Source organism: Rhineura floridana, chromosome 2 (assembly GCF_030035675.1).
Source record: "Rhineura floridana isolate rRhiFlo1 chromosome 2, rRhiFlo1.hap2, whole genome shotgun sequence".
Lineage (NCBI taxonomy): Eukaryota > Metazoa > Chordata > Lepidosauria > Squamata > Rhineuridae > Rhineura > Rhineura floridana.
In genome coordinates, this window is record NC_084481.1 from 192,300,217 (window position 1) to 192,328,036 (window position 27,820).

Below are 27,820 nucleotides of genomic sequence, written 5' to 3' on the forward strand. Positions count from 1 at the left end.
GTGCCTTTTTTTGTTTGATCAGATTTTTATAAAAAGACCGGAGGGTGATTAAATGAGTTTGATCAATATTATCAGGGTCCCTTGCCATTTTTCTTAGGCAATTAGATAGTTGCTGTTTTGCCTTTTTACATTCTGGATCGAACCAACCAGAATTCCTCTGGCGTGTGGAGTTATAGGGCTCTTTTCTGGTTAGCAAAGGTTTTAACAAGGAGGTTATCTGTTGATAGGCAACCTGAACATCAATTTTTGAGGCAATAATAGCCTGTCTGAGCGCAAGAAGAGAATTATTCTCAAGTTGACTTAAAACTGAGATATGCAAATTAATGGACCAGAGGACTCTATGTTCTATTAGTTGGAGATCTTCCAAATTAGGGAGGTTCGGACGTCTCCAGGACAAAGTCATACTTAAAACTGTTAATAAAGGGAAATGGTCACTTTCATATCTATCCAACACCGAGAACTCAAGAACTTGCGAGACAAGGGAACTTGAAACCAGCGTGTAATCAATCACGCTGGCACCTCTGGAGTATAGGTGGGTAAATGTACCATTAGATCGATCCACATTTGAACCATGTAGGCACTCCAAGGAGTGTGCCTGGATTATTTCTAAAAACCTCATACCTTGCTTATTTAGTGTCCGATCATAAGAGACTGTTGCATTATGTGGGGTTGTATATATCGGGCCTTGATTTGAAGAAGGGCCCTCTGACCAGCCTAGACCCAGCCTAGCGTTAAAATCCCCACAGAGAATTAACTTGTAGGCGGGGTATTGTGATTCCAGAGAAACCAAAAATTCAGCGAGGAGATCCCAGACGCAGCCTGGGTTCAATGTACTGGCCTTGGGGGGGGGGGGAGTAAACATTTATTATAACAATAGCTCCAAACGTGGAGCCTGTTAGTCTCAGGGCCTGTACATACTGCTTGCAGGTTGAGTTTACCACAAAGATGTCAACCGGTAGGTCATCCGAGATGAATGTACACAAACCTCCGCTGCCTCTGCCATTAAGATTAAATTTGAACGCAGGTAGGGGGAAAGCACGGAAGCCTGGGAGGAGTATCTCAGTTTCCTCCATTACCCAGGTTTCCTGTAGACAGATGATCTTAAATTGATTTAAAAAGGAGATTAAATCAGCGTCATTAGCTTTGTTGTTCCATCCCATAATGTTCCAAGACAATAACCCGAGCTGTCAATTGGAGTCCGTAGTTACAGAAGAAACAGCCTGAGCTGAATGTCGATTTTGAGCTACAACTGTGTTCATTGTATCCTGCAGTGGAGGGGATGCATTCATAAGGGATCATATATGCAACTTTGGTGGCATTTCACAATTATGTCTACGTTTTGAAGCATCATAGCTGAAGAAATAGCCAAAACACTTAGTGACAGGATAGACTGTGTGCCATAACTTACATTATTGACCATATTTGGTCAGGTCATACAATCTAAGGATCTTCTAATATTCATGATGACTGCAGTGTGGATTTCTGTAGTGCAGCAGTGGAAGACTTTGAACTATTTGAGTTTAAACCTGTGGTATAGAAACTTAAAGGAACACTGCTATGGCTGAAAGTGCATTCATCAACTCAGTGCTTATAAAAGTCTTGAACTCCTGTGACTTTTTTTTGCAACCTGGAATAGTCTTTATTATGTTTATGAATTGTAAAGAATTTGGACACAGTCCACCAACTGCATATCTTTACACCTGAAAATCAGAAGCTGCCTCCTCATTGCTAATTCTAACTGCACACTTTACTTTTTTCCATTGTGGAACGTCTACATAAGGGGAATGAAATGACTAACTTATGTTAATTTTATTACTTTATCAAATGCATACCTTGCACTACCTCCCAAAAAGGTGCCCAAACAATAGGATAGTTGCTAGTGCTACTCAGAGGAGACCCACTGAAACTAATAGACATGACTAACTTAGGTTAGTTAATTTCAATGGATCTACTCTGAGTAGGACTTAGTTGACTAGAACCCACTATGCTTAAGTTTGAATAAGGAGGACATTATATTCTTTGCTTACATGGCAAGATAGGTTGGTTTTCAATTTTTTAAAAAAGTTTTAAAAAACCAGGTTTTAAAGGAATTGTAAAGTGTTTTTTATAAAATTCAGGGCAACCCTGTGAAAAGCTTGGGTTTTTTTCTATTAATACTTGTATTTTTTTATGCGGTACACAAAATTCAGCTTGAGAGCAAAAATAACTTCCATAGGTCTGCTAATAAATATTGTTTATTGCCCCATCCACTCAGAGAGTGTGAGAAGAAGAAAGGCAGATAGTGGGATGGACTTGGATGATCAAGCCGAATTCCCTCAATATCAGACCAATATTTAGCCTGTGCTAAAAGATTGAACTATAGTACTGAATTAGCCTACTACACCATCATCTACCCCAGTATACTTCAGCCTTGGGTCCCCAGATGTTGCAGCACTCCAACTCCCATCTTCCCCAGTCATCTTATCCTATAGCCAGGGATTATGGGATTTATTGTCCAACAACATCTGGGGATTCTAGGTTGAAGAACACTGATCTACCCTCTAGTGAGCTATAAGCAAAGAGAGAGCAATGTGAACAGAGCAGGAGGAATAATCCAAGGCATGTACAAACAGCAAAGTGAACAAAGGAACTGCAGTCTAGTTGGACCCTCTATAAAATTATTATCCATCCACTCTCCCCACTTCCTCTACATTGTTCCACCTACAGTGTAATATATTGAGCCGAAGTCCTGATACATATTATTTCTGCTGCACAGTCAGTCTCCTACCAGGAGAGGGTGCCCATGCTCTGTTCTGAAAGCTGAACAGATGCACTGCATGACATCATTACCTTTTGATAAACAGACTTACAGTAAATGGCCCGTTATGTTAGCTCATGCATTATATTTATAAGGCACAAGGGGAAAAGAGAACGTGCTTGCTGAAGAGATCACCAGGCATCTGGCAAAGAGTACTTATTCTCATACGTTAAGGAATTTAAATGAAATGAAAGCAAGGGGTAGAGGATTGAGACATTCAGCATGATTCCTTTTTTAAAATACAGTATTGCTACCACCCTAAATATCTCCTTTATAGAGCCTGTTGCTATTAGTATCTGTTCCTTTCTCTATTTTTTTTAAAGCTAGCAGATATTTAACAAAAAATCCTGATTTGAGTATGTTTCCACACATAAACCATATATGTGGTCTTAGAATAAAAATTTGTTGGGGGAGCTATCAACACAATTACTTACCTTGTATAGTTTTTATGATGCCTCTCCTAGGAAAAGCATATTATGGGATAGGTCACTATATTTGCTGTATCATAGATGAGGAAGTGAGGCCAGAAAAGACCGTTGCAGTGGAGTGATACGAATGAAAGCCTTCAGGACTGAAGTCTAGAAGTACCATGAAGGTCATTTCATGGAGTCCATGCACCCAGCAGAGCCCTCATATCTAAACATCCCAAACAGCTTAGCCACTGTCTGGGCAAGATTGATGTTAAAGCACACATTTCTCTTTGTTGTGGATTGCTGTTTGAGCACTTAAAAATATGTAGTTGGTTCTATTTCTAAACAGAGCTAGCAGTAGCGCCTAAGAGACTGAGCTGCAATTGGGGAGTGGGGTGTCATGTTAAGTTCAATGTTGCCTCTTGCATGAACTCACCAGGTTTACCTAGACAGGCCACTTTCTATCATTCTTAGCCCCCCACCTGCAATATGGGGATACTTTTCAACTTAAAGGGTTGCTGTAAGGGTTACAATGAGATAACATATATGAAGCACTTTTTAATGAAGTGTTGCTGCTGTTGCTAGCTGTTGCAACTGGGTTTTTATGCAAATTGCAGTGATACAATATTATAAATTAATCCAGACCAGCAATATCGAAAAGAACTAAAAGAAATTACATAGGGGTGTGTGTGTGTTTGTGTGTGTGTGTTTACAACGCCATCAGCACAAAAAGGATGAGTACAAGAAAGAGGGAGGGCGGGACTGAAAACTAGTATGAATTATTAGACTGACAATGCAATCCTACACATGTCTACTCATGCATGTAAGCATATATAGGATTGCAGTCTGAATTCCCTCATTATCAGGCCAGAAACATGCCTGCACTAAACAGTTTACTAGAGTTGTTCTTATCTTGCTTTCTTCAAAATATGCTCCAAATGGCTTGCAATAAAATAATCACAATACATATTGCAATGCAAATCACAATATATATATAACCAATACTGCAAATAAACCTCATCATTAAAATTACCAGAAAATTGCAACAAAATACCCATGAACTAGAGCAAAGCAAAGTGATTAAAGAAGAAATGGCCAAAAGCACAGGAAAATAACAGTCTCTTTACTGGGTGCCTGAATACTTATACCAGGAGCACCAACCAGACTTCTTGGAAAGGGTGTTCAGAAGATTCAGTGCCACTACCTGCCTCACCTCTGAAGGTGAAGGAACCTGGAGAAGGATCTCCATTGAAAATCTGAATGGACTGGCAGGTTCATATGGGATGAGTTAGATATCATTCAGCCTCTAGTGACCTGTAAGCAGAGAATAACCAAGGTGCACTGAACAGGAGGAATAAGTAAGCAAGCTATACCACATGGCATAGGAAAAGGGGTGAAATACTTTCTTTAAAAATCACCCACAGCAAATAATATGGTCAATTGTATCTTCCTTTGGGATAAACTTAAAAGTGTTTTTCTTTATATTCAAGATCTGAACCCCTGTATTTGGGGCTGGAAAGGAATTTATCTCTAAGAAATGAATATCTTCCTTTCCTGAATAATCTAGACATGATGATTATGTAGTTATTTTGTAGGGTGTTAATTTATGGAGACACCTGCTTTGGATCAAGTGATTGGGCCAGGTGAATAGTCTCTTTTGACCTTATGACCCAATCCTTAAGATGAGGAGCAATCGGGGCAAAACTTGAAGTATGCATGTTTTAGTTTATTCTGGAGCAAGAGGTGGCAGGATATTCCCTGGGGACACAAATCCTCATGACATGCTCCTTTGCAAACTTAGTAGAACTGAATGAGAGCTGCTTGAGCCTTTGTTCTGCTCCCATTATATGCAATGGAGCTTTCACATAAGCGCTTCTCAGATTGTACCTCTAGAGTATTTGTAATTCAGAACAGTGTGTAGAGCTTACTCTACAGACAATTAGAAAAAAGGTGGGACACCTTAGAAAAGGTCTGAAGTGAAAGAGAGAACTATTTGAAGTGTGGTCAGTAGCAGTTTTGAGTTCTGCGGCTAGCAGTATGTGGTTGAGGTTGACAGAGCTGGGAAAATTTCAAGCTTTTCAGCGTCTGAGGCTTAGCAGCTCAGAACTGGAAACAGAACTGGAGACTGAATACTTAATTTGAGGACTTTGGAGAAGTGAAAATCTAAAATCTAATCAAAGATGGAACTTAATTTGATGTTAATAGGATATTTTCCTATTAATGTTCTAATTTTATTGTTTCCCATCCAATGACTTCAGAATGAGGTGGGCTCTGAATTTAAATAATTAACAATCCTCTTGAATTTTATTTTTATGTAGTGACTCCAAGAATTGACAAAATCTCAGAGTAACTCTTCTCTTGCAAACAAAAGTTTTTATTGCCAAAGTAAGGATTGGTTCACACACACAATTTGGGTGTTTATTTTTACACACAGTCCCTTCAATATGGGGGATTATGAAAAGAAACCTCCATATTCTTTTTTTAAAAAATATACTGCTTAATATAATAAAATGGTTGACATACAAACAAAAAAACACGGCAACTTTCAATACATTTTTCTAAAAGATAAAAACAAAAGGTACCTGTATCACAAATAAAACTGAGTCATGTACAAAACAAAACAAAAATTCAGTATTAAGAAAACTAGGCTGTTCATGGATACGGCCTGCAGGAGCCACTTCTACCATTGCAATGGCATTTTTTTTCCAGGCTACCTGAATCCTAGAAATAATTGCTGGCCACTATCTGCCTACATTGCTGCCATGGGCTCCTTTGGGAGGAAGGGTGGGATATAAATATAATAATAAAATCCCAGTTCATACAGAGGTTTTTCAACCTTTTAAATGGGAGGGAGCCAATAAATGACCATTTGAACCAGTCCATAATCTAAGAAAGAGTTTGCTGGTGGCGCTGCGATGGATCCTGAGCCTTAATTGTGGTTTGCTGAAAGTGTTCTTGTATATGCTGCCACCAGTTGATGGCCCTACTGGGGGAGGGGGAAGAGTGAGCACAGGAAGCGGAGTGAATGAGTAGAACTTGGAAGGAAGGAAAGGAAGTCTGATTAAGTTTTGTCTCGAAGTGTCTGTTTTTGGGTTTGTCCCTGCATTGATCTGCAAGGGAATGAGGCAAGTAATGGCCCCTTTGGGACATTCAGGACGTTCTCCTCAATGTCAGCCGTCATTTTCAATCACCCTCTCCCTCCAAGCCATTAATTTTGGCCCGGGATCATGGGGACTTGTCCATCTATCACACCTAATTGACACTAAATGATCTGTCAGTTTATTGATGAACGGCAGGAGTGGAATTGTCACAATATATTTTACTTTCTAACAACTCCTCCTGACAATTTTACCTTGTCCATCTCACTCTCCTCACATAAATCTCCATTGGCCTCTCATTCCTTCTCTTGGGCTGTTCTGGTGCCTGCCTCCTCCACACCATCAGCACGCATCAAGGACATCAAGATGGCGGTAGAGCTGCAATCTGTGGGCTTGGATTTTTTTCCTTCTTTTTATGGAGTGGATGTTCCAGGAATGCTAACTGGCTCCTGTCCACTTCTCCTTCAGTGTCATTGCTGGGGTGGTTCTCTCCTTGTCTTTTTCACAGACAGTTCTTGCGCTGAGACTTGGCAAAAATAAGAAGGCAAAAGGGCAACAGAAGAATTGCCTTAAGGATCTTCTACCTGTGCAAAGGTGGCTGTAGAGTAAATTCTGGGTTGCGCTATTTGTTTTGTGTTCTGTTAATCTTTAGGCTAAAGAGGTCATCACAGCTGGTTGTTTCCCTTCTGCTGTTTATCAAGAAGATCTGAAAGCATAGGATTTTTACAAATGTTCTTGATCCAAAAGGGGGGGGGGCTTTTGTTACCCTGCTTTTTTTGCACAAGACCGTCTGGATAATTAGTCAGTGTGAGGTATTGTCTTCTAAGTAGCAGTAAGTCAAACAGTAGAGCTGGAAAAGGTGCAGAAAAAAGCAACCAAAAAGATCAAGGGTCTAAAGTAAACCCCCCCCCATGGCAAAAGGCTACATTTTAGGGAGCTTTTAGCTTAGAAAAGAGGCATGATAGACATATATAAAATGATTCATGGTGAAGAAAAAGTGGATGAGAAGTTTTTCTCCTTCATGATATTAGGACTGGGGTCATCCAATAACACTGAATGGTGGGAGATTCTGAATAAATCAAGTATCACCCTTTTTTGGGTCAGAAGGCACATTTCGAAATCATGGGCACCACAAAATATGCATTTCACAAAAGAAAAGCTGGCAGCGCTAAGAACCTCCCTCCAAGAAAAACACCTACATATACCCTGAAACGAACAAAAGAGACAAAAAAGCAGGCAACCCCCCCCCTCACCGAAGCCAGAAAAACCTTCAATTCTTAAAAAATGGTAAGGGCAGATAGCATTGGCAGGTGGCAAGGAGGGTGATTGAGGGCATTGTGATACCCCTGGGCACAATGTTTGGGACCCCCGGAATAGACAAAAGGAAGTACTTCACCCAGTGTGTCGTTAAGCTGTGGAATTTGCTAGCACTAGATATGGTGAGAGAGCCAGTGTGGTGTAATGGTTAAGGTGTTGGACTATGACCTGGGAGACCAGGGTTCGAATCCCCACGTAGCCATGAAGCTCACTGGGTGACCTTGGGCCAGTCACTGCCTCTTAGCCTCATGAAAACCCTATTCATAGGGTCGCCATAAGTTGGAATCGACTTGAAGGCAGTACATACATAGATATAGTGATAACTAAATTGGATGGCTTTAAAAAGGAGTTAGGCAAGTTCATGGAGATAAGGCTGTCAATGGCCACCAGTCATGATGGCTATATATTATCTCCAGTACCATAGGAAGGGTGCTTCAGAATACCAGTTGCTGGAAGAGAGTGCTTTTGTACATAGGTCCCTCTTCCACACTTCCCATAGTATCTGGTTGGCCATTGTGAGAACAGACTGCTAGATGGGCCTTTGATCTGATTTATCAGGGCTCTTATGTTGTTATGTGTGCAGTATAAATTGTTTATGGGTATTAACACAGAAGCTGATCTACAGCTTGATAATGAAAGAGTCAGGATTTGGAGTTGTCTCCACTGGTGAAGTACTAACGTTGAAGGCTGTTATGGCGCTAATTAGAATTTTGTATTTATAGTGTGATTTTTTTTTGTTTCATTTTAAAGCTCCTTTGTGAAAAGAATAAATCTGGAAACATCACAAAGTTGGCTGCTTTGCACATAACTTATCTAAATATTTCTGCCATCACTGACAAAGGTCTCTAAAATAGTAGATAAACATTCTAGTTTATGAAACATAACCGTGCCTGGAATCAGAGATTTTGCTGGGTGGAATATAGTTGCAGTACTCACAACTCTGGTGGTAATAACTAGGATAGAGCTGAAATTACTCTCAAATGTTCACAGACATTATTGGCAATGCTGGGGAAAAAACCATTTTCAATTATTTTTAGCAAAAGTAATTTTTCCCTGCAAAAATTTCTCCCAGCTCTCACTTGCTCTTACTCTCAATTACTTTCATTCAGTCTCATTGGTGTCCTCATGTAGTCAGATCTGATTGGCTTTGTAGCACTGTGACATAATACAGCTCGCTATATAATCTTGATAGGGTAGGGTCACCAACGTGATTAATCCAGGAAGCATTGCTCACATTCTCATTTGTATTAGTGATGCAACCACATCAGCTTCCTCCTCCTTACAATGTGAACCCTGATTAGCTAGGATCACTGTAATCTTGAAAATAACTGGAGGTGGGGGTGGAGTGGAGAGAAAACAGAAGCAGAGATGGAAAACGATAGCACACCATATTTCAAAAAAGTGTGTGCAGCCCATGAAGACAAAACCTCAAAAGGTGGCTTTCATCAAAACTATAATACACAATATATTAATAAAACCATAATATAAAGCTAAAACATTACAGCATTAAAACAACAGCAGTTAAAACAATACAGAGCACAACATAGTAAAAGGGAGTTTTGAAATAAAAATGTTTTTAGGTTTTGTGTAAAAACCAGTAAATAGGATTTTTTAAAAGGTGAATATTCACACACCCAGTCTTGAATGTCTACTCCACCCAAACTGCTATGTTAGTCTCATACTCAACACTAGAGAAAAAGTAACCCTAGTAAAACATGCATATTACAGACAGCCCCATGTAGTTTACACAATTGTAGTAGGTCTTCAACACTGCACTAAAATCCCTCATTCTTTTCCTAATTGGAATTTTGGTACAAAATAGAAGAATAATTCACTTTATATTAATCACAAATCTGGAGATGTGTCTTGTAGCTGGAAATGCTAATCCATGTATAAGGAGACGTAATGACTTTGTGGGAGAAGATCAGAACATGGGTTAAATAAAGAATTGCTGCTTTAAACCTCTGGAAATTCTGTCCTGACTCTGTACCTTGAATCTCTAGCAGATTCTCTCCACAAGACCGTATCTTAAGGAGTCAGACTTCGGCCTTGCAGGATGCTGTGTTCCTGTTTACATCAGAAATAAAATTCTGTCCTTTCTCCATCCCTTCAGCTAGTGGTAATCTGTGCAAGCATCCTGTGTATTCAGTAGCTTTGTTTGGAGGCAGAGAGATTTTGAATGTTACAAGCCTAGCAAATTGCTCTGTTTTCCTTTTGATGAATCCTCTCTTCAAGAATAAAATGTCTGTGAACACCAGTACTTTCCTTTCCCTTCTTTTTTTCCTGTTCTTCTAGCAAGAGGGCTTCTTCAAGGGGCTTTCATTTTGTGGGTCATCCATAAAAGAGAAACGGCTTAGATGGGGTAGGAAACATGTTCACTGCTATGCTGAAACATCCCCTTCAGCTGTGATGACAGAGCTCCTGCATGTGGACCTACAGCATCTTTGATATTCCAGTCTTTGGCTCCCTGCAGAGCTCTGTCGATCCCCATCCCTCACAACTAGCACCACTGGGTTACTGTGTCTGTATGTGTCACTCTCCAGAAGTGAAAAACTACGCACTGTACTTTCTGTGTGTCTATGCTTGCCCCCTCTTTTTGGAATTTTCAGAGTAGCAAGACCCCTTGAGTGCAACACTACTTGTTGCTGGGTTCAAGACAGTCAACGGTGGTATCCAGAATGATTGCTGAAAGTAATTTTTTGGAGATGAGGAAAGCCATTCCAATCACTTCTTGAATGAAGAGCATAAGTCTGTAATGTATAATGGCTTGGTTGTTGATGAAGTTAAACAGAAAAAAAGGCAACTATGACTGGTAAGAGGAGTCTTTGAATTGAATGAGTAGTTGAATACCCAGTGGGGGTGATTGAATGAAAATCCAGAAAACATGAAATCTTTTATATTTTTCTGCCTGGGGGACAAACTGTTGTTACATCATGGGAATAGCAGTAGACTTCTTTTTTCCCTTTGGGGGAGGGGGAAGCAAAGCTGCATCAGGAGTAAGGAATTTCAAGCAGAGAAAGTGATGGGGAGAGAATTAAATGGGAATGCTGTTGTAAATTTAGTCAGAAGGGGGCAAACTTTGCCAAGAAATATGCACAAAATCCAATATGCTTCCCACTTTGGCAGTCTCCGTTCCACTGAGTTCTGCCCCATCAATACTTATTTTACTCTCTTTGTAGTGTTACGGATGAAATTGGGCAATAAGGGTTAACCACAGTGGACTGGGGCTGTGACAGAGTTGGAAGATGGTGTGGCCTCACTGCCTAAGGGATACAGGTCTGTTGGGGAAGTAGAAGGCAGAACTGACTGTTGTGCAAAAGCTCAACTCATGCCATCTTCTTAATCCACCTTTTGTTTTTACCAAGCCTCATAGCTATTCATATGTTGCTCACTTGAGTTTTAACCTGGGCTCTGGGCTCCTTCTGGGAAGAAGGGCAGGATATAAATCATCATCATCATGGATCATTCACCTTATTTTCCCTCCCTCTATGGCAAATATGCTGTCTGATTGTGTCTTGTTTTACAGAGAGTTTGTTTTTTAACACATCCAGTCAAGGATGACATGATGGACCTATTTCTGCCAAGAAATTGAGGTTGCAGCATGATACTCTTTACCTTCTTTTTCTTAGAGAGCTGCTAGTGCCAGCAGGTACAGTGGAAGCTCGTTATAATGCGGGGGTCAGGGGACGCACCTGCTTTATAGAGGTTACGTGTTACAAAGACAGTGTATACAGTATTATACTCAGGGACATCGTCATACCCACAGTATATCTGAATCCACAGTACAATGAAATGCGATATAACAAGCTTCCACTGTATTTTACAAGGGCTTATATTCTGAACACCATACCTGGGAATAGTAATAGTTGGTAAAGGAGTAGGTTTCAGTCAGATGAAGGTGGCATCTTTCAATGTGTTCAGATTTCTGGGCTTAATCATGCTATTTACTGCTAGTCCCATTCAAAATAGGCCCACTGACGTTAATAGACATTAGTAACTTAGGTTCATTAATGTCAGCGGCCCTGCTGTTAGAACTTAGCTGAAAACAACCCAGCATTTCTTATGGTCTCCACTGTGATGTGAGGTGGAAAATTTTCTAGTGCTTTATTTTTCCATAGTAATTTTTTTTGTTCCATAAGTTCATTAGTAACTCTGAATATATTGCAAATACAATATTAAGCAAGATCAGCAGTTTCAGAGTTTTTACCTTTCGTTTGCTAAATCCAAGTACAATAAACATTCTAAATTAGACTACTCTAGGGCATCAGAACATTTCCTGATGTAAACTGAAAAGTTGGCAATGAACATTATTCTATACAAAGTACAAATTTCAGTTCAACGTTTTCCAGAAAACCCTCATCAAAGGTTTCTAGCCACTCCATCAATGCATGCCACTATATCCAATATATTATCATAGCAGTTTTGTTGTTTCCCTGGTCTTTACCATTGCCACCTATATATAATTTATTCATTTTGTGTTGTATGTCTGTAAAGCAGGCTGACCTCCAATGCTCAGTTGTTTGTACTGTGTACTGTAGAACACCAAGGAAGAATAACTAGGGCCCATGATGAGCTATGGACATTCAACAATATCAAGGGCATTTGTCCACATTTGTCCCACTTATGTCTCCTGTTAGAACAGGTTAACGGTGTCTAATTAACCACTGAACACTGTCATCTTGCATGAATATAGCATCCTTGCTCTTCTTGGAACCTGGCTATTTTATCTCTATTAAATCTCCACAGTATTCCACTAAATAGGAGAGAAACGTTTTAACAGAGATGATGTCTACATTAGTGCTGCCTTTCACCCTTCAGCACTTAACCTCTGAGACAGTGGCACTTGGAGGAGAATTGCCTCCTCACCTTAAATCTGGTACATTGCTGAAGGAGAAAGAAGAGGAGAGGCGTCATTGGTGTATATTAATGTGTTTAGAGAAGCTATTCCTATTTTTAAAGTATATCCTCCGACATGGTTGACAGAACAGAAAGTAGGAGTTGTATTCATCAGTGTTGCTTCCTTGCCCTGTCCCAAAACCTCAGGTCAGGCCACCACACCTACCACCCCGCAATTGTTTACCATGTGAGATAGGTTAGCCTGAGAGATACTTTTCAAAAGCTGGGCTTTATATCTGAAAGGACATTTGAACAAGGAATTCCTGTCTTCAAACCTGGCATTCTGTCATCTGCATTCTGCTGGTTTGTGTTCACACAGTGGTAGGCAACTGAACTGACCCCACTAAAAAGAGTATTACATTTGAGGTGACATGAAATTTCTGTCTATGGTGGTTGTATCTGTGACAGCCCATTCACATATGGAAGTCTTCACTTGATGTTGCAGTTCTGCAGTGATTAATACTCATGTAGGAACCAGTCCTGTGACCTTTAAATTCTAGTGCATTCATTCCCTAATTTTGTTCTTACTTAGGGAGAAGGAATGCTATTAACTGGAGGGTGGATTTAAACAAACTAGTGTTTCTTGAAGAGAATAGTGGGAGTTTAGAAGAAGTCTGTATATGTAAGGGACAGGCAACATATCTCTCTGATATGTGGGGTCTAATTAAATTTACCTTAGAGAGTGGCAAAGTGTGAATGTGCATAGATTGTATATAAAATGCTCTCATCATAATATAAACTTCAATCAATGAAACTGCTAAGTATGCTTCTGCTGAACAGGTTGGTGAGATACATAGTTCATCTATGGCACTATAACTATTGCATTCATGAAATGACAGAGTGTTCATCCCAAATGTAAAACCTTTGTTAGAAGTCAGAGCCCCCAACAAAGGTTAAGTTTTAAACATCCGTCTGAATGCTAAGATTGTGCATTATTTTCAGTAAGGGTAATAGGATTTGTAATGGGCTTGAATTGGAGGATAAAATTAATTAAATGTTAAGAAGAATGGTTTAAGCTGAGAAGAGGTAGTGGCACAGGAGAGTGTTGTTAGGTCTCTCATGGAACTTTTTTCAAAGTGGTCTTCACAACTGTGTCAGAGATGGCTGCAGTATAAATGTCTCTGCAAACTCAGGATGCTCTCCTTTCTTACTGTTCTTTATCTTTCAACCAGACTTGGACTGGACAGCCCTTCAAACAGAAGTTTTGATTGAATAGAGCAGGGCTGGCACCAGAGGGTGGCCAGATGGGCTCTGGCCAAGAGCGCCTGTGGCTCAGAGGGGCCCCTGAAGGGCCTCTCCTTAGGGTGGGAGGTTAGCACTTCCGTTCTGTGATCTGTGGCAGTGTTGATTTCCGACCCTGCTACAGATAGCAGAAAGGGAACTTCCAGGTCCCCTCAAACAGACCATGTGGGCCATGATGCCCATCCACATGCCCCACCTGCCTCTCCCATTGCCATGAATGCTATGCACACTGCGCACGCATACCTGCCATCAAACAAGATGGCGGCAGAGGCTTCTCTATGGCTCATGCCCCTGCCACCATTTTTGTTGATGGCAGACATGTGCGCATGTAGTGCTCAAGTGTGCCATCAACTAAAATGGTGGCAGTGGCATCAGCCCCGTAGGGAGCCCCCTGCTGCCATCTTGGCTGATGGCAGCCATGCTTGCACAGTGCGCAGGGCATTCACATGAAGCAACAGGAGAGGTGAGTGGTGCATGCAGGTGGACATTGTGGGCCTGGGCCAAGCTGGTGCCCAAGAGCCCAGTCATGCCTGGTGCCAGCCGTGGAATAGAGGATTGACTTCTGTGAAGCTGAACACATGGCCACCCTATAGTTAGAATCTATATGGTGTAAGAGGAGAAAGAGCCTCTTACCACCCTATCATCTCACTTTAACAAGGAGAAGTGGCAGTTGAGGCTTTATATTGGCTCTGGTGATGATATTTGCTGCTTAGAGACAGTCCCTGTATCTATAAAAACTCAGGAGAGAGACATTCTGAAGCTCTACTTGATGGGGAATTTTGTAGTTCGCTGGACTGGGGGTCCTTGAGGGAACTAAAGACACAGGCTTGCAGGAAAAAGTAGACCTTTATGGGATGACAAGCATACATTTGGTCAGTCTCCCTCTGAGTGAGTGGAGAACTGCAACATGCTACTGCTTGCCTGGAGTTTTATACACTTCAGTACAAAGAAATTAGCATTAATTAATCAGGAGTTTACGCATCAGTATTACATAGGCATTACAGTATTACATAGGCATTGCATAAGCATTGCAATAGGCATTGCATAGTCAACATTATGTTCTAGTCAATTTGGCAATGTTTAAAACTTCACATCCCAATACACTTTCTCCATGAGCTGAGTACTCCAGCTAGTGAGCTAAGCATTTTAGTTAATGCAGTCCTTCCTATGTTTTGGAGAGTACAGAAATGTTCAGTGTCTGTTCAGTGTTATCTTATCTTGTAGAGTTCTAGCTGTTCCATACAAACCAACACAATCAGGGAAGACAGCTCCAAGAAGAAAAGCGTTCTGGCTGGCTACTAAACTTATTAAAATATTATAAACCTTTATAGCTTTATAAAAGAATATATTTTGCTTATTGTTTGAAAATAAAAATTCCCCATCATACTGTCTCTTGATTGTTGGGTGGAAGCCCTTCCTTGGGGGTAGAGCATATAAAGGAGAGCCTTGTTATGTTCCTTGTCACACTGTGCTTCCACTCTAGGAAAGGAGAAAAGAGTATTTCCCAATACACAGAGTTGAAAAACTTCATCCGGTGAAATAGTCAAAGCAATCAGTAAGTGATGGAGTATCTGCTAAAAAGAAACCTGGCATTTAATTAACTTTTCAAAGTGCTGGTTCAGCAACCTCCATGTTTTACATTTTGAATATTGAACAAGCATCCCTAATCAGATCTGAATTAGTTCTGGGCTTGCTGGGGTGGAGAACGAGGGGGAGAGCAGACTGCCATCCCCCCCACCTTCTCCCTCCAACACCACATTATTTTTATGAACTCCGAGCAATTCAGCCAGATTTCCCCTGATCTGCAAGGAATCTGGCCCAGCCTCTTCAAGTGTCATTTAAGGCAGCTAGGTTGAATAGCAAATTCTGTGTTTATGACTGAGGACAGTAGGGAGAGCCTACTCTCTAAAATGTTTGTACCTGTCACTAGTTTGGCATAATTTTCTTCCAAGGGCTGCAGGTTCTATACCTTTATATTGCTGCTATATTGGGCTAGTGTTTGTAATGTTCCTCCCCTGGCACCACCTGTGACGATCTCACCCGTGGCTACCACCAGGGAGAAACGTAGTTTTTATTTTTCTCTAGCTCACCCTAACACAGATCTCACAAGATCCCACTGCTAGGCAGCACTACCAGCCACTTCCTGTAAACAATACTGCCTGAGACCTCGCCTTTAGTCTCCTTCTGGCTTCTTGTTACTATGTGTCTGAGTGCCCTTGCCTTCACAACCCCCCTTGTATCTTTGTCTATAAAGCATACAATTCTGGGTTGCTCTGGATACTTGATGATGTTACAATATCTCCTTTCACCGCTGCCACCATTTATTTGATACTGTTTCCCTCCAGCCTTGATAATTACTCTGCCCTCCCTTCTGGTCTGTTAATCCCCAGCCAAGGATCAGGCTTTTGGTAAACCAATAAAAGTATTTATTTGATAACACCAGGAAATAACAAGATTACTTTAGGAATGTTCAACAAGCGTATGGTTTCATATAGTGTCACTCTTTATGTTTTTGGTCATATATAATTTGCCTGAATACCAGCTAAATATAATCCAACCCACAACCAACTCCCATCCACACTCCACAACCAACCGACCCAACTGTCATCTTCTCATTTATACCTTCAGCCATTCAAACACTCAGCCAATAATCATCCAACATTATCCAGCATTCTAGCCCATGTACTCCCCCCTCTCACTCAGTCACTTACCATATATCGCTTAATAAACCCACACTTACCATATTTACAAATATTAAAATACAGGGACATCACAGTGTTCAGGGGCAGTTTTATTGGCAACAGAGTGCCAAAAGATCTTTCAGGGAACCAAGATGGAAAATATTTTTGCCACAGCTCTGTCTGACACCTTGTAAAATTATTTAACCCCTTCTGTTCAGCATCTCATCTTTTTATTTGATTTTTAACCCACTGTGCCTGCTCTCAGCAGACACCCATATTTTAAATAAATTTTAAAATATATCAAAACATACTGTAAGAAGACCTGCTGCTCAATGACTGCCTTTCATCACTTGATCCCCCCCGCCGCCCCATACAAAGGACATTCTGAAGGGAGCAGCTTCAGAAGTTACAGGAGAACAGCAATAGCAGACACATGAGGAGTGACTTGTACCGTTCTTACATCCCTCTGGTGTAGCGTGCAATGCAAGAACTTCTGTATCTCCTCCACAGTGAAGTGCATGGTTCCAAATGCATCTCACCACAGGGAAAATGGGCAGCCTTGCATTTTGCATGTTACGCAAGACGTGTGAAAAGAGGAGGCATGAGTCGCTTCTGCTGTTGCTGCTTCCTCTTCACATGAGAAGAAACCCAAGGAAGGCTCTGCTCTACTTTACAAAGGCCTTTCATGATCGCGCCCGCCCCCCAGCAAATACCGCCTTGCAAAACACGCCCTTCTTCACAACCCATCTTCAGGGCCGCAATTGATAACCTTGCTGTTGTCATCTCTTGGGTCCATCTGGATGGTGTCAGCGTCCAGATTGACACCATCACGCCCGCGATCTGCGTCCTCTGCAACGTCCTGGCCAAAGCCAAGCGCGAGAGGGACGACTACAAGAGAAGCTGGTTTGGAAATGAATGGAAGACATCGGTTTTGTTTCCTGTGCAATTGTGGATGTGTGTTCTCTGAACGTGCCCTCAAAGAAATAAAAACTGAAGCTTGTCACAAGAGTTGGTCGGCCTGCCGGTTGCCACTGCCCTGCTCCCACTCTACCGGCGTCGGCATCATGGGGCCCAGGGCATGCAGATGGAGACCCTTAGCGTTAAGCTGTACTACTCTTGGCCTGAGCTACAGGCCGTCACCATTTCAGACTGGTGTACTGCCCCTTGAAATAGTTGTAAGTTTAGGCGAGACAGAATGCCTTTCCTGGATATTTTTTTCTTAATATAATGTTATTTGCTATTTAATTTAATTTTTTGTACAATGTATTGTTTTATTGATGTATTGCCTTGTTGATGTATTTTATATTTGTGTTTACTTTTTTTTTTTGTAAGCCACCTTGAGGGCCTTTTGGCCGAAAAGCGGGGTATAAATAAACATTAACATTAACATAACATAACATAACATAACATGAAACATTAACTTTCATTTTGGACCTTGTTGGACCTCAGGATTGGAAGGAGTTCCACATTTTCCCCTCACTTTTTAAATTTGCTTTATGGAGCACACTACAAAAAACTGACAGATTACCATGGAATTTAGGGCCAAGCTCATTTAAGGCTTTATGAGCATCTTGAGATATATCTGACTTAGGCACTGTACTCCATGCTCTGGTAACTTCTAGTTTGGATTATTGCAGTGTGTTCTACATGGGGCTGCCCTTGAAGACAACTCATAAACTTCACCTGGTCCAAAATACAGCAGCCAGATTACTGTGAGGTTCCCTTTAGTTGTCATATAACCTCTGTTTTAAAACAGCTGGATTGGTTGCCAGTTAATTTCCGGGGCCAATTCAGGGTGCTCTTATTACTGTTTAAAGCCCTAAATGATTTAGGGCCCAAATGCCCAAGCTCCTCCATCCCTACAGACCCATTCAGTGTTGAGTTCAGCAGAGGGGGCCTGTTGCTCAGGGAGTGGTGGCCCAGGAGAGAGCATTCTCTGTAGCAGCCCCTAAGCTGTGTAACACAGAGGTGCATCTGGCAACTTCATTATACAGTTGTCGGCAAATGTGAGATGCAGCTCTTTACTCTGGCCTTTGACACCTATGTATATTTTTAGGACCCATCCTATTTTTCGTGATGTGATTTTAGGTTGTTTATAACTATTTTTAATTATGCATTTTAAAAGTGTTGTAACCCACCCTGGGACCAATAATAATAATAGTAATAATAGTAATAGTAATAATAATAGTAATGATGATGATGATGATAAAATAACAGATATTGCTTAGAAGGATACCTGCACACTTTGCTCCATGACATTCTTTCTAGGAGGGCAAGAGAATTGTGTTTTTAAAAAAAGAAAGCTCAGAGTCTGCACCACCTGCTGGGGTGCCACTGAAGGCCTTTGCGGGTGCCACAATGCCTGTGGGCCCTGGGTTGGTGATCCCTGAGCTAGAAGTTTTTGTGTAGTTTTACCAGTTCTACATCTGATAATACAGAGGTAAAGAACTGGATCTGGCTGGTGGACGGAACCAGAACTGGCTTACTCTCTCTGGGCCACTTTTGACAGGTGGGCAAGGCTATCTATCTGTCAAGTCACCTGATGTCTTCCTTAAACTTCAAAGGAAGAATTGGGAGTGCACTCTAACTGTACTTCCAATTCTTCCTTTACAGAATCTTTATATTCACAGCTTGAATTCAAAACATAGCTGCAAAGATTCCTGCCAAATGAAAGTCCCACTTTCAGCAGGATTGGCTCCAGTCAGGAGCAGTTGGGAGTTCCTGAGTGGAAGCAATCCCAAGAGTGCCAAATTTGCATTTGATGCCAAATTTAAACAGTCCCAAAGGCAAGCCCTGATAAGGTTCCTGATTGTTCCTTTGCATCAGATAGGGGGTAGGTTGATGTGGCTGAGGAAAAATGGCCTTGCAGGTCAAACTTGGATCCCTGGTGGGCCTAACTTGACACGCAGGCAGGATGTTCCCCATGTGATAATGCATGACAATGCACTATTATCTGTACAGTTCTCTGTGAATGCTGAGACACGCCTCTTTACTCTGGCCTTTGACACCTGAGGTGTATATTTTTAGGACCCACCTTATTTTTATGATTGTAATTTGTTTTTAAATGGTTTTTAAGGATATATTTTAAATTGGTGTAACCTGCCCTGCGACTCAAGGTGAAGGGTGGGTAATAAATTATTTTTTCACTGTCATCATCATCATCTACGTAGATGCCTTCATCAAATTAAACACCATCGTACTGTACACGTTGTACATTGCATTGAGGATTATATTGAAATAAACTTCTCCTGAGGAGACACTTTGAAAGAGTTGTTGGAAGCCCTGTTGCTCTGCTTCTTCTTTGTAGAGAGAATCCTGTGCTCTTTTCAACAAATGTCTTTTCTTGTCTTTCAGGTCAAAAAAGAAACCCACAGAACAAGAAGTAGAAGAGTAAGTTTACTGCCTCGCTATCCACTACATTTCAGTATAAACGTCAACAGAATCAGTCAAATGTGACACCCTTTTCTTTTCTTTTTTTGTCTGTGGCAGCAGAGCCTCTCCGCATTTTTTGCTCATGCAAACCTGACTAAGGTTTGGCTATGTATGTTCAGTGAATAGTGGAACAAATTCTTCTCGAAATGCCCAGAGGGAAACGTTTAGTCTGACTTCTCTTGTCCCTTTGAGTCTTTAGATTATGAAGGCATGATTTGCAAAAGACCAAAAAGTTCTCATTCCTGATGCTCTGGGTCTGGGCATCACATGGTCTCCTCTGTCATTATAATTGACTTTGTAGAAGATCAGTGATGGTGTGTTTGGAAGGGATACAGAGAATGCTTCCCTAATCATTCACAGAAGGTTGTACCCAGTTGTGTCCCTCCGCTGCTGGAATACTCTTTGATCCAGAAGAGACTTCTATGAGTGGAAATGCAGACAGGGGATTTTTACAGTTTCCACCTTTCTCTTACAGCCCCTCACATCACTGTGTCCTATTCTGTTTTCTTTGGAGGAAGTTGTAAACCACAGGGATTAGGGTGAAATGGGACTTCAGAAGCCATTGTTTTTCTAGTATTGCCTGTCTTTTCTTTGTGGTTTCTTCTAGCCACCGCCTGAGGCCGCAGAGCTTAGAGGGAGCAGATGATGGAGAAGGTAAGATTCTGCATTCCTAACTTAAATTACAGGTGCCTCCAGATTGTCAGGGGTTTAAGTGCATCCTGAAAAATTTAGATTTGCGCACTTAAAGTGGATTGATGCATTCTGTTATCCTTGCACAGCAAATCCACTTTTCAAAAATAAGCAGACATTTTGCGGTTAGGAAAGGGACAGGGAAATGTATTGAAAAGTGCAGAATGAACAAATGATTAACAGAAAGACATATAAACACCCCACAAGCAAATTAGGATGAATATTCAATAAATAGGTTGTCCTTAGGTGCATATATTCCTGTTTCTTAAGCCTCTTCTGTTTAGATAGATGAGTGGAACTTCCCCTAGACGAGGCAGCAAGAGAATTCAAGAGATCTGTGTGAGATAAAGGTATTACCAGACAGGCAGCTCCTGGTGCTCTGGAATCAGGAGCAAGTTGAATAACAACTGACTTTCTGCACCACCTGTGGCACTACCACTGCTTTCTGTGTAGGTACATTTCAGCATTTTCCATCCACACTCATGAGCGAAGCATAGCTATGTGGGTGGGGCAGGGACAATTCACCATCCTCCTCTTTTCCTTCCCAATATATCTGCAGAGGCAGGGTAGCCAAGAAGAGACTGCTGAGCCCGTGGCTGTGCCTTTTTTAAAAAAGGCAAAACAAAACATTTTAGCCTAGCAAAGAAACCTGTTGTCTGTGAGGTGTGTGTGTAAGTGAGTGTGTGGGTAGCCATTCACTTTTTTATGTTAAAGGGAGTAGAGGGGGAAGAGAACATGAAAACCACCACTCCCCTGCTTTACCTTGTGGGGGTTGGTGTTTTGTAAAAGCAGGTCCGAGAGATTTCCTCCTCTCTTCTTCAATCTCTAGTGTTCTCCACCTCTGACTCTTGCAGCAGAACTTGCTGCCTTCCAAGCCTCACAGCTCTCTGTAAGTTACAGAAGACTGCATGAAAGCCCCCAACTAGAAGTGCCTCTAAGTTTGCTGGCATGTCCCTTGTGCAGATGCAGCTTCCCCCAAAACCTGACTTGTAGATTACAGACACCCTACATGCTCTCTCCCTCAACACACATGATGCCAAGAAGATAGTAGAACATAAGAGTGGCAAGGGGGTGGGTGGGTGGGACATGGAGCCTGGAGGAAACAACAATAGAAGTCACTGATGTAGCCCTGTGGAGCCCAGCTGGTCCAGCATTTAATGGGAGGAGATTTTTTTTCTAAATTAAGAAGCAAAACCCTGGAGGTGAAAGGACTGCTGCAGGACAGTCTTTGCATGGCTGTGCAACTAGGAAATATCCAGCAAGCAATCCAGAAAGACAGGGTGTTTCCAGCCATGTCACCCAAATGCTTTTTATTGTCCAGACTTATAGAAATCACACTGGTGTTCATTCTTAATCAAAAAATGCCAGATTTCTCAGCTTTAAAAACATGGAATCAGCATTAGAATGACAAAGACTTCTGGCTACCACCTAAAATGTGAATGAACAAATGATATCTATTCTAGAGTAAAGACCCACTTGAATTATCCAAAATATCCAAGAGCAGAAGCAGGTACAGGAAAGGGGCCTCTGAGCAGGACTGGAGGAGATATGATAGAGACCAGCAGCATCAGCGACTAAGAGCAGGAAATAGGAAATGATTGAAGGGTTTGTCCCTGGCATTAAACAAGGTAGAAATGGTCTATAAGAGGGGTGGGGAACCTTTGGCCCTCCAGATTTTTTTTTTTTTTTGCTGAACTACAACTCCCATCAGCCCTAGCAAGCATGGCCAATAGCTAGGGATTATGGGAGTTGTAGTTCAGCAACATCTGGAGGGCCAAAGGTTCCCCACACCTGATCTATATCATACATGCAAAACTTGGATATTTCCAATTTATCTGTACCACTAATTGTTCCCATGCCTCCTGTTGAACTCCCTCATTTGCCCCCTTATTTATTTAATTAAAATATTTCTATCCTGCCCTTGCACCCTAAAATAGGGCACTCAGGGCAACACAATAAAAACACAAAAAACATTCAAATAGATAAAAATACATAAAATGCAGTTAAGAAATCTAGGGGAGTGATATTAAAAGGGGACTAAACACATAAAACTAAAAAAGGGGGGAATAAAATCAGTTTCCGGCTATGCCCTTAGGGCAAGCAACTCTTAAGATATTTTTTAATTTTCCCCATCTCAATGTCCCTTGGCTTATGAGCCTTTTGCACACCCTGAGAATAGTATCAAGAAGTCTTAACAAAGTTACCTCTGAAGACAAGTCTGGCATCATGCCTGCCTGCAGAGGATGGGCAGGTGCAGCTTTGCAGTGTCCCTCTGCTGTTTGGCTTCTACTAGCAGTGGTGGTTTTCCAGTTTACTGGCTGGGCTTCTGCTATGCCTGGTTTGCTGTGGGCTTCCAGAACCTTGGAACAGTTTTATCAGCCAACGGAAATAATAATAATAATAATAATTTAATTTGTGGGTCGCCTATCTGGCCAATGGCCACTCTAGGCAACGTACAATTTAACAACAATACATTACATCATAATAAAATACATCATAAAATACAATATAACAATAAAACAGTTCCAGTACAGAGTAGTAGGCTATTCGTCGTAAAAATTTAACCCTCCCCGTAAGTCCCAAAGGCCTGTCTGAAGAGCCAGGTCTTCAAAGCTTGGTGGAATACATTCAGGGAAGGGGCATGTCGAAGGTCATATGGGAGGGAGTTCCAGAGAGTGGGGGCCGCCACTGAAAATGCCCTGAAAATAAGTGGAGAAATGCTCAAGGCGCTTGCCTAGAGAAACATTAACCAGGCCAGCAGGAAAGCTGGTAGGCAAGGGCATGCTTTCTGCCAGTAGGTGCTACTTTTAACTTGAAATGACTAGATCTCTGAGAGGAGGGCTTAGTTTCCGCCACTCCAGTCTGCAAGTAGTAATTCTCGGTCAGTAAAATTTCTGCATTTGCCAGACTGGAGTGGAGGGCACTCTGTCGACAGGCATGTAACAGAGCAGTCCCATCCTAGGACGGGCTTCCTCTGCAGTGTGCCTAAGTGAGAACAACCCCTTGCAACACCCTTTTTCCGAATGCAGCACTGGAAGAAGAAAACGCATCCACATGATTGGGCCTTGGAAGGGTGTGCACAGAGACCATGTAGCTTTCTTACAAACGTCTACAATGGGAATCCTACCCCGGCATGCAGCTGAGGTGGCTGCTCCCCTCCATGAATGAGCCAGTACCCCCACTGAAGGCTGCTTACCTAAAGTCTCATAGGCCATCCCGATAGCCTCTCTGAACCACCTAGCAATAGAAAAGGTGGAAACTTTATTGCCAGCTGATGGCCCTGCCAAGGAACAAAGAGGACTTCTCATCGTTGGATTGTCTTCATTCTATTTAAGTAGAACCACAGGGCATGATAAACATCCAGGGTGTGCCACGTCCTTCCCTGTGAACAGGGAGGATTGGGACAGAATGAGGGTAACACCTCCTAGGAACAGTGGAACACCAAGTGTCCACTGCCGCCCTGGGCTCCTATTGGGAGGAAGGGCGGGATATAAACCAAATAATAAATAAAATAAGTAAATAATATAAGTTTATCTTTGGAATGAAGGAGGAATCAGGCTGCAGCACCACCCAGACAGAGCACCCATTTCCAAAATGTGTCTAGCCTAGGTGATGGCCACCAGAAAACACCATCTTGAGTGCCAGCAGTTTAAAGGAGCAAGTCTCCATGGGTTCAAAAGGATGGACCCATAAGAGCAGGGATGACCCAATTGAGCTTCCAGCTAGAAAACCTAGGGACCACCTGCAGCAACCTAAGACTTACTCCATTAATGAAGCATTTGTACGGGGGGGAGCAAAGAAATCACCAGACCCTCAAGACTGGCCAGAACACTGCTGAATGCTGCTGCCTGGCATTTGAGAGTGCTACACTCAAGCCCTTCTCCACTCCAGCCTGGAGAAACCCAAGCAGTTATCTAACATCCCAAGATATAGAGTCCACCCCTGATGTGACGTGCCAGGATAGAAAAACATGCCACGTTGATGACTTTTCTCTATGCGTGAATGCCCAGTGTGAGGAAAACAGGGTCTTGGAAACACCCCCAGAAACACCCAGCTGCATCAGCCACTCCTGTTCAGCCTCCCATCTGTCAGCTGGAAGAGGTCTGGCCAAGGGTGAAGCCAAAACAGGTCCTCCCTCACTGGAATTCTCCAAACCCCCCACCCAGGTTGAGCAGACCTGGAAAACACGGACAGTGAGGTACGGACAGTGAGGCACGGACAGTGAGGCAAATAAGGAGTTATCTGGATCACTTCTGCCTTGAATTGATATCCCCTCTGCAATGTGCACTGGACCAACGAGAAAGGAAGAAACATGTAAAGGAGCCTCTTGGGCCAGAACATCTCCAGCGTGTCCACCATCTACATGCCATTGCATGGAAACCGGGAGATGAATGCCGTCACCTGAGTGTTTTCTGCAGTGGTGAACAGGACCCTCACCAGGTGGTTGAACTGATATACCACCTGGGGTAAATACCTGAGGGTGTAACTGCAACTCTGACTTCCTGAGGAAGTCCTGCTGAGCCAATCAGATTGCTTGGGAGTCAGGAAGCTCTTTTCCATGTTGACCACAAAACCCCGATCCTACAGACACCAAAGGGTCATGCTTGTATCCTGGAGACACCATTCCCGGGATGAAGCCCAGAACAGAATGTTGTCCAGAAAGTGATGAAGACAGATCCCTCTGGTGTGCAGGTGAGTCACCTGAGGCCCAAGAGTGCCCTGATGTTGCCATTTTTCTTGGGCACCAAGAAAAAGACTGAATAAACTTCACAGCTCTCCTGCGAAGCAGACATCTGTTCTATCGCATGAATGGCTGTGACATAGTCAATGGTCTTCCAGTAGTTCTGGTGCTTGTTGGGTTTCCAAGATCTTGTAGCTGGAAGAAATCTGTTGTGTGGAGTCTGGGAGAACCCCAGTGCCTAGCTGGCTGTGACAGTATCCAGCACCCACCTGACCGTGCAGAAGCCAAGCACCTACTGGAAGCTGATTCAGACCCCTGGTTGTGTCAAGTGGAGGTGGGCTTCTTGGCACCTTTGGAGAATCCAGAAGAGGAGGGGAAGGGACTGCTAGCCTGCTTAGAGGCAGGCTGTCCCCCACCTCCCCCAGGCCTCCCCCAGTGGGCCTTGAAGTCAGTATACTCTATGGGCTTCACAAAGCCTTTGGTATTACAAAAAGAAGCATTTTGGCACCCTTCAGGGCATCCTTCTTGACTGAAGGAAGCCCCTCTTTCCTCTCCTTTGTCTCAACAAAGGAAATCCCCAAAAAGCTGTGAGCCAGAGAATGAGAGGCTGACCAATTTCTGTTGAGATGCCTGATCCACCTCCTACTGTTTGATTCAAATGTTTCACCTAGCCACCATGGCTGCTGCCATCAACCTAGTGGAACCTGGAGAGCATCCATTGAAGCATCTGCTGACAGAGCCAAAGCATGAGCGGTCCTTTTCAAAGAATAGTTGAAGAATTTGGAAGCATCCTCCATAGCCCTCAATTCCTCAGCCCACATGAAAACAGCGCTAGTGAAAATTGAGGAGGTCATTGCAGCCCTGAAGGCCACAGCATCTACTCAAAACTATGTCGAAGAGCTCCTTCAATGTGCTTATTGCAAAGATCTCTTGGGCCCCATCCCTTTCTGAGGGGATGGTGGCATTAGATGCTAAAATGGCCAAGAGTTGTTCCACTGAAGGAAATCCAAGGTGCTGCATTACTTATCAGGAAGGGAGCAATGCCACCTAAGCATTCTTAGACTTATTGGGATGTGCCCATTCCGCATCCCAAATATCCTCAAATGACTGGTGAAAGGGCACTGTGGCTAGTTTAGTGGCAACAGAAGGAAAGGTCTTGCAAGCCTCAGAGACTGAAGGATTCTTGGCAGCCTCAGCCAAAGACATCTCCACTGAAAGCTGCAACACCCTACGTACTCTCGCCAAAGACTCAAGAAAACATCAGAAGGAACAAGCGCTCTTGCGTAGCAACTACTTCAAGCTCTTCTAAGAAAGAGACCCTTCTCAATGATTACCTAATGTGGAATGGAAGATGACAGAACGGCCTCTCCAAATCTCTGAGAGATACCAGTCCATAACCATGAAAAAGTCCTTGGAAATTCCCTAGCTGGTAGGAGCTTCCCATGTTGGCCACCAATAAGCGAGGCTCTGCCACCTCTTGGACAGGCCTCGATAACCCAGAAGTCACTGAGACACGATGCCTTGACTCAGAGACCACAGACTCATGTGAGTCAGACATCTTATCCCCTTGAGCAACCAAACCCAGGGGTTCCATTGCCCCACATCCACACCAATGATTATGTTCAAGAAGTGGATCAAATACCAAGCTCCACATACACATCCCTCACGACCTCTATAGGAGAACAAAAGTGAAAGGAAGCAGGCAGCCACTCAGAAAGACTGAGAAAAGATCCTGCATATGGAAAGGCTAGCAAACTACCCTGCACAGAGCAGGAAAAAAGATGCTCCTGCCTATTAGCCTCTTGACAGGAAGCAGCCTCTAAAGCCAGCCTCTCCCCCAGCGACTATATACCAACATGGCTAAATACAAGCAAATGCCCCCCCCGCCCCAAAAAAAAACTATACAGGAGCACAGGAGCGAATGGAAGCAGGCAACCACTCAGAAAGACTGAGAAAGTGTCCTGGAGATGAGAAGGCTAGTAAACCCCGAAGATAAACAGTGCTCCTTCTCTTGACCAGAAGCAGCCCCTAAAGCCAGCCTCTCTGCCAGTGACCACAGCCCAACCTGCTTATTAGCCTGTTGACAGGAACTGCCTGCTGCTGTCACACAATACTAGACAACCCAGAGGATGAGGGGATGGGGAGAGAGAACCCTCCCACGCAAAATCTACCCTCTATGTGACTGCACATCGGGCGTCCGCCTCCAAGGCCAGAGCAAGGTGTAAGGCAGCAGTAAAGACCAAAACACCCCACGCTCTGCAACTGGAAAAGAGTTGGAGGTGTGGTAAAGCAGAGTGAATGGACAAACACTTTCAAAATGACACTCCCTCAAAAAAAAAACCCAACTATGAAGGCAACAGAAGTAGGACAGATATAAAATGGCATTCCCATGAAAAACTCCCAGAAGCAAACCATGATCTAAAATGGTTTTCCCACCAAAATCACAGTTATGCCCACAACACAAATAGCAAGGAAGAACAGGAGCACATGGACCATCCATTAGTCAGCTCAGCCCGCTGTCACCCCTATATTTCAGGCCCGGTGGCAGTAAAATAAAATCCAAAAAGAGACACGAA

The 27,820-nt window shown here is 42.7% G+C and overlaps 1 protein-coding gene across 1 annotated transcript in view; it reads left to right on the forward strand.

The window, feature by feature from the left end:
* Nucleotides 1-27,820, forward strand: part of IFT43 (intraflagellar transport 43) — a 93,639-nt gene that overhangs the window by 30,114 nt on the left and 35,705 nt on the right. The window contains exons 4-5 of the mRNA XM_061611791.1: nt 19,796-19,831; nt 20,481-20,527. Of these exons, the coding sequence (XP_061467775.1) occupies nt 19,796-19,831; nt 20,481-20,527 (83 nt within the window). The remainder of the gene's footprint in view (nt 1-19,795; nt 19,832-20,480; nt 20,528-27,820) is intronic.